The sequence below is a fragment of the Cystoisospora suis genome (genome assembly GCF_002600585.1).
Source record: "Cystoisospora suis strain Wien I chromosome Unknown contig_5445, whole genome shotgun sequence".
NCBI classification, from domain to species: domain Eukaryota; phylum Apicomplexa; class Conoidasida; order Eucoccidiorida; family Sarcocystidae; genus Cystoisospora; species Cystoisospora suis.
In genome coordinates, this window is record NW_027158235.1 from 1 (window position 1) to 6,834 (window position 6,834).

The 6,834-nt window shown below is 44.6% G+C and overlaps 2 protein-coding genes across 2 annotated transcripts in view; one reads left to right on the plus strand and one right to left on the minus strand.

The window, feature by feature from the left end:
* The first annotated feature begins 13 nt into the window (after nt 1–13).
* Nucleotides 14–893, plus strand: CSUI_009230 (uncharacterized protein). The gene has a single exon (XM_068069346.1). It carries the CDS (start codon nt 616–618, stop codon nt 835–837), a length of 222 nt encoding a protein of 73 aa, XP_067918677.1. The 5' UTR covers nt 14–615; the 3' UTR covers nt 838–893.
* Nucleotides 894–1,081: 188 nt separating this feature from the next.
* The window catches only part of CSUI_009231 (central domain galactose oxidase), a 6,764-nt gene continuing 1,011 nt past the window's right edge, over nt 1,082–6,834 (minus strand). Inside the window, exons 3-5 of the mRNA XM_068069347.1 lie at nt 6,601–6,772; nt 5,512–5,869; nt 1,082–4,570 (exon numbers count right to left, since the gene is read on the minus strand). Of these exons, the coding sequence (XP_067918678.1) occupies nt 2,070–4,570; nt 5,512–5,869; nt 6,601–6,756 (3,015 nt within the window). The 5' untranslated portion in view covers nt 6,757–6,772 and the 3' untranslated portion in view covers nt 1,082–2,069. The remainder of the gene's footprint in view (nt 4,571–5,511; nt 5,870–6,600; nt 6,773–6,834) is intronic.

Here is a 6,834-nt window from a genome sequence, read left to right on the forward strand (position 1 = left end):
GTACAAAAGGAGGGTCTTTTATTTTGGTACATTGCCTTGCAGAATATTTTGAGAAACACTCAATACTGGATTGTCATCTCTTTGTATCATGTCACGGAGACGACTAACTGACGGGCATTGTCTCCTCCTTTCTTTCGCTCTTTACCCCTGTCGCACAACTCGATGCTACGGTGTACATACAGCCGGCCGAGAAACGTCACTCGTGCAGGTTGACAGAGTAGATGAGTGAGAGACACATTACATAGAAGTTCTTTCTTTTCATGTGGCTCCCACTACTACCACTTGCCTTTGCTTTCTCCTTTCACTCCTCCTTTGATTTGCTCGTAAAGAATAGAGAGGGGCTAGGTGCTTTCTTCTCTTCGTTCCCATAACACACACGCCAAATGCAGTCAGGTGTGAGTCCACCTATGGATATAGCAGATCCTATAAAGAATACGAGCTGCAGCATAGAAGACTGAGGTTTATCTTTTTATACACGATGAACCTGGAAGGGGCTCGCTATCTTCTCAATCATCTTGTTTTCGTCGTGTGATAGCACTCCTGTAATTATCTATCTATCTATGTATTTATCTCTATCTTAATCTATCTATCTTCGGATAGCCCCCTTCAGCACAGATGTTTATTTGGATCTTGAGCAGGGACGCCTGGCCTGCTGAGAGAACTGAGGTGATAGAATCTGTTTGCGGTTCGTTCGTCTCCTTCCTCCCAACTGTGGAGGGTCCACTTCATCATATTTCTTGCATGCATGCATGCATGCAATCGCAACGAAAGATATCTTCTTCTTCTTACTCTTTCGAAGACGAGGACAACCTTGACTTTCCTTCTATCATCTCCTAGGGCATCCTCTCTAACTTTCCGGGTGACTGACCTACCTACGCCTCCTTTCTTCTTCTCGAATACCTTCTCCCTAAACATCTCTCTCTCTCAAATATGTCGCGATATCTCTATATCTATCTATGAGTGATCGAGAGAAAGAAGGAAGATTGGTGATATCTCTCCATTTGAAAGTGATGGATGAGGAAGAAGGAGAAAAGAAAAAGAAGGAAAGTCTTCATTATTAACGAGACAGGTCACTGCTTTGTTCCTGTCCTTCTTTCTTTTCTTGTTCTTCTCGCTTCTGTTCTTTTCAAAAGGAATGAGAGCTTCAAGCCCCTCACACCCTCACTGCCAAGATACACACATACAACACATACACTCAAAACGGCGGCGCTACGGCACACACATCAATATATCTATCTATATCTGTGCATATGTATACATAGAGATATGGATATTCACTAGGCATTTACGTATATCTGGTATAGATCACAGAAAGAATCTTCTTTTCAGCATGAAGATGATGTATGTAGATGAATGCATGCATAGATGTATATACAACCAGACGATACACACATACATACATATAACTGGGGACCCATATACACATATGTGTATATACATATACACATACATATCTCCCCAGATAGAGAAAACCTGTATGACAGCCTAGGCTTTCTTCAGGTATGTTAGGGGGGAGAGAAAAGAGAGGTGGGTCGTAGAGATATCATCCCACAGTCACTTAGAGAACCACCACACATAGACACACTGTCTGTACACTGCAAGAGGAGAAGACGAAGAGCCTCTTGAACAAGCGCTCTGTCAGTCTTCTTTCTTCTTTTCTTTGCATTCGCACGTGCGTAAATAGCTTCTTCAGTAACCAGCAGAGAAGAGAATTCTTCGTCTTCGTCTGAGCTCCCCCTCCTTCCTCGAGCCTCTCTACCAAGGAAAGAAGAGTTGCCTAGTGGCGTAGGCATCGATTCTTCTTCTCACCCATTCAAGAAGTAGACATCTTTGAACCGTTTTCAAGAGCGATATCTACCTCTCTTCTTTCTGGATCTTCTTCTTATCTCTTCTGTTTCATCTCCTTATTGACAGGCATGAGAAGCTTCATCTACAGTCCACCTGTCGCCCAATACAAGAAGAGATTCTTCAGTGATGAACTCTTCGCCTTGCTAGCTAGCTTCCTTCTCTCTCTCTCTCTCTCTCTTTCTCCTTCTGTGTCATGGGAGAGAAGGCTACCCTCGCTTTCTTCAAACTGTGCTGACATCTTCTTTCTTCATTCTCTTCACTCTCTTATCATGCTCTTTCCTATCCGTGTTCTCTTCTACTCTTTCTCTCGCATCTTCTTTAGTACGAAGCTCTACTATAGAAGCCTCACATGTAGGCGAAGAAGAAGAAGAAGCAAGTGTTTCTGGAGACGTCAGATCACCCCCCCCCCCTGTCTTCCTTTCATCCCTATCACTATCACTCTTCGTACTACTGCTACTACTTAGTCTCTTCTTCTTCTTCATCTCTTCTTCTTTCACAGGTTTGTTATGAATATCTCTAGAGCTCTCTTGTTCTGTTGGGAGATCCCGTTGAAAGCTGCTACCATCCAACTCTTGGGGTTTTCTTCCTATTCTTCTTTTCTCTTCTTCTTCTTGTTCTTCTCTTCCCCCCGTCATTTCTTGGTGTTTTGAGACAGGTTCACGATCCTCCTCCTCACCCATAGACCCACTTGCACTTGCAGAGACGTCCCGAGGGAGAAGATGCTGTCCTTCTTGAAGAGAAGAAGAAGAGCCTGTCGATGATCGTAAAGGTTTCTCAGGAAGAGACTTGAAGGATTCTAAAGCTTGGACGGCAGCGGCACGCCTGGGACGCGGCGGGCGAAGTGGGATGTTCAGAACTCCAGATGAAGTGACTATAGAAGATGAGATAAAGAGACTTTGATCGACTTTGCTCTGTTTACTAGCGCTGCTAGGACTGAGAGGATACTGAAGATGAAGATGATCCGAGCGACTGGTAGAAAGAGAAGAGGAAGTAGGAGTAAAACTTCCCTCTGCTGTTCTTCTTCCTCTTCGTCCTTCTTCTTCTTTTCCTGATAGGCGTGAGATGTTTGGAGAAGACGTCCCTAGTGAAGATGCTGAGGGGGACGCAAGACAAGCCGAGGAAGGATGGAGAGGCGAAGGAGAAGAAGAAGAGGTGGAAGTGCCTAGAGGAAGCGATAGAGGGAGAGATTTCGCTGTAGATGAATGACGAGGAGAAGATATGGAAGAAGAGGAAGAAGACGAGGAACCTTGTACGGGATGAGAAAGAGAGGGAGAAGTTGAGAAGACTGAAGAAGGAGAGAGGGTAATTACTACCTTCGAGTGGATATTCTTCGGAGATGGGGATTCATGAGCTGCTATTATTCTCTCACACTCTTCTTCTTCTTCTTTAGATTTCTTCTTCAAAGAAGTTGACGAAAGAGAAGACGAAGAAGCAGAGGGAGGAGAAAGAACACCACGTGTCTTCTTAGGTAGAGAAGAACAAGAAGGCGACATTTCTCCAGGTGTACATACACCACTGGAAGAAAGCCATCGAGTCGTTTTTCTCCTCCCTCCTTCTCTTCCATCACAAGGATGAAAACCGTCTTTCTCTGGTCCATCGATCGACCCTGTTGGCACATGTTTTTCTTTCCTCTCTCTCTTTTCGCCTTGGTCACCCATCGTAACTTCTACCTCTCCTCTACTCGACATAGAAGATGAAGAAGGAGATCGAAGACGGCGACAACCTTCTTCTTCTTCCTTCTCCTCCTTTTCTCCTCCTGTTTCTACTTCTTCATGAGTCCGTCCCTCCTTGCAACTCTCGCGCGCAACGAGATAATCCTCTTGTCCTTCTCGGTGTCTTTCATTCTCAGAAAGGAGAAGAGCCGAGGAAATTGAAGATGGACTCCCTTCACGATCTTCTTCTTCTTTCTTTTGTCCATCTGGACCTCTGCCATCCACCTCACCCGCAGCTCTTTCTTCTTTTTCTTCTTCTTTCCCTATCTTGCCCTTACCATCTTGGATACCTGAGAGATATGAAAGAGAAGAAGATGAAGGACACCCATCCCACGAGCTCTTCTCATCTCCTTCTCTATCCCTCCTATCTCCTCTCATACTAGACCCTTCTTCTACCATAAGAGATCGTAACTTTCCTTCTCCTCCGTCCTTCCCCGGCAGTGAGAGATGATGTACACGCGACTGACTTGTTGTCTCTTGAACTTGATATCTTTCTTCTTTCTCTTCTCCTATCACCCTTATCTTAATCTCCTGTTCCTCACAGACTACACCTTCTCGGGTCTCCTTAAGAGATCGCATATCGTCTTGACGACAGCACGAAGTTTCGCTCTGGCTTGGAATTCCGCATGCATAACATGGGGGGGTGCTTTCTATTCCACGGCCATCCCACTCAGGCGGTTGATCTGATCCTATTACACATAAATGTGAAGATCCCCATGGAAGAGAACCTGACAACTCGACAGGAAAAGAAGAAGAAGGCTCTCGAGAAACATGAGAAAGATCTCCTTCACCCCCGGGTGAGCAAGATGAAGAGAAGTCTTCTTCTTCCTCTTCTTCTTCTTTCTCTCTTGATTCCTCTGTGGATGTGGATAGAATATCATAAGGTAGAGTGACGCAGTCTTCTTCAGTGGCGGCTGTATGAGGGTCTCGAGGACTGCCAGCAGAAGGGAGACGGAGCAGATGAAGCCGCTGATGGCGCTGGATCTCCGCTTCGTGGGAAGAAAGATAATCTGAAAAAGAAGAAGAAAGAGAAAGTGAGAGAGAGAGACGAAAAGAGAGAGAGAGGAGAAGAATGATATCCCGAAGGAAGGACCGAGAGATCGTCAAAGATGATGTAAAATGAAGCAAAGAAAGAAAGAGGAAGGGCGACGTGGGGTGGGAGAGGAAGAGAGGAATAAAGGAGGAACCTCCGAGATAAAAAGATAGACAAGAAAGGAGGGAAGAGATCTAAGAAAAGGTGATAGAAGGCAAAAAAGAAGAAAAGACAGATAGATAGATAGATAAAGACAGAAAGATAGATAGAGAGATGCTACAAGATACGAAAGGAGCACTTGATGTAAGACAAGATATGTCCCATAAGAAGGAAGGATAGAGGAAGCTAGCTAATGAGAATAGTGAGAAAGGAGTAGAGATACTCCCGTGCAAGGGAAAGAGAGAAAGAGAAGTGAGATAGAGAGAAAGACTTCCAGAAGCTCTCGTTCTGCGAAACCCCCCCTCTGAAGAGAGAGAAAGAAGACTGCAGCTGCTCTTCGCTTCAAGATTACCAAGGGTCTCTTCTCCTACATGGAAGGAGAGAAGAGCAGCCACCTATCATCACGACCGGACCGCATGAGAAAGGCTAAACATACAGGAGAGACTTGAAGAGAGATAGACAAAGAGAAAGAAGAAGGAGACAGATAGGAAACTGTCTCCCACCAAGAAGATCTGCATGCAACCACATATGCACTCCACCTTCTCCAAGGTGTCCATACACCAAACAAACCCCCGTCTATCTCTACCTGTAAAAATCTGACGATACACATATAGGTAGATAGATAAACGCCATATCTGTATAGATATAAATATTCATGTATACAAATGTATAATATAGATGTGCGCCGACATGTATGTATAGACATAGATGTACGATATCTAGAGAGAAGTGTCGATTGAAGCGTTTCTCGCTCCTTACCGCATGCATCAATTCTCAGTAGATCAAACATCGATCGATTCCGTTGTGTCGTCTCATTCTCTCTTTCTTCATCTTCTTCCTCCTTGCCATCGACCATCCATGGAGAGACTTCATCTCCTTCTTCTCCGTCACTTTCAAAGACCCCAGAAGAAGAAGAAGACGACGACGATGACAGAAAAGCATGTTCTTCTCCTTTCTCTTGTCTATGCCGTCCTTGATCTTCTTCATGAAGATTCTTCGTTCGCCAAGAGAATGAAGAAGAAGAGGTCGACTTGTTTTCTTTCCTCCCTCTCATTCCTACTCTCAATCCTCCTAGAGCAAAGATTTCTCCCGCCATCTCCCATGGCTGCATTCCAAACTGTATATACACCCGAAACAAATACGGACAGATACCTCCATACTCACCCACAAGTCTATTCGTATGACCGCTTTTTTCATACACACATATTCATATGTATATATTCAGACATATATATAGGGAGAGAAGGCAACAGAGACATCGGAAGGGCGAAGGATAGAGAAACAGCCAAGACACTTCTCTCTCTCTCTCCTTCTTCGTGTATGTACACCCCAATCATCATTCATCCATCGCACGTCTCTCTCGCACCTCGGCACAACCCACTTCAAGGCTTGAGAAGAAGACATGAAAGAAGAACAAGAGCAAGAAGAAGATCGTCTTTCTTCCAGGTAACGTTCCGAAGGCGTAAGTGCTCTCTCAGCCTCTGTGGGGGGGGGGGTTCTAAGAGCAAGTGACGGCTACAGCTACACTCTACATACACCCATACACAGGAGATACTGAAAGAGGAAGAGATAGATAAGTACATAGACAAGATAGATAGATCGATAAGGAGATAGATTCAAGATAGTCACATAGACAGATAAGAAGGTAGATGAAGATTGACAGATGACAGGTGCAAAGACTAAAGAGATACTAGACAGGTAAGGAGATGAAGAAGAAGATATAGTCAAGGGGGCACAGAGAGACAGGTGAGTAGATAAAGATAGACAGATGGATGAATAGATAGAGATGCAGATATCTTGTTTTCTTTCCTCTCCCTCTGTTTGGTGTTCTCCCTTTTCTTTTCTTACCATGCCGGGAGGGAGCTGCTGCTCGACAGATTTGAAGTGTTGGTCAGAGGGGGAAGAAGAAGAAGAGGCTAAGAGAACATGGGGAAAAGCTAAGGAACGTCGAGTGAGGCAGCTATACGTCACTAAGACAGGAAGAGGAGAAGAGCTCTCAACCATCACCCCCCCACCTCTCCTACACACACACACACATACACAACACATCTATCTATCTGTCTTTAATCTATCTATCTAACT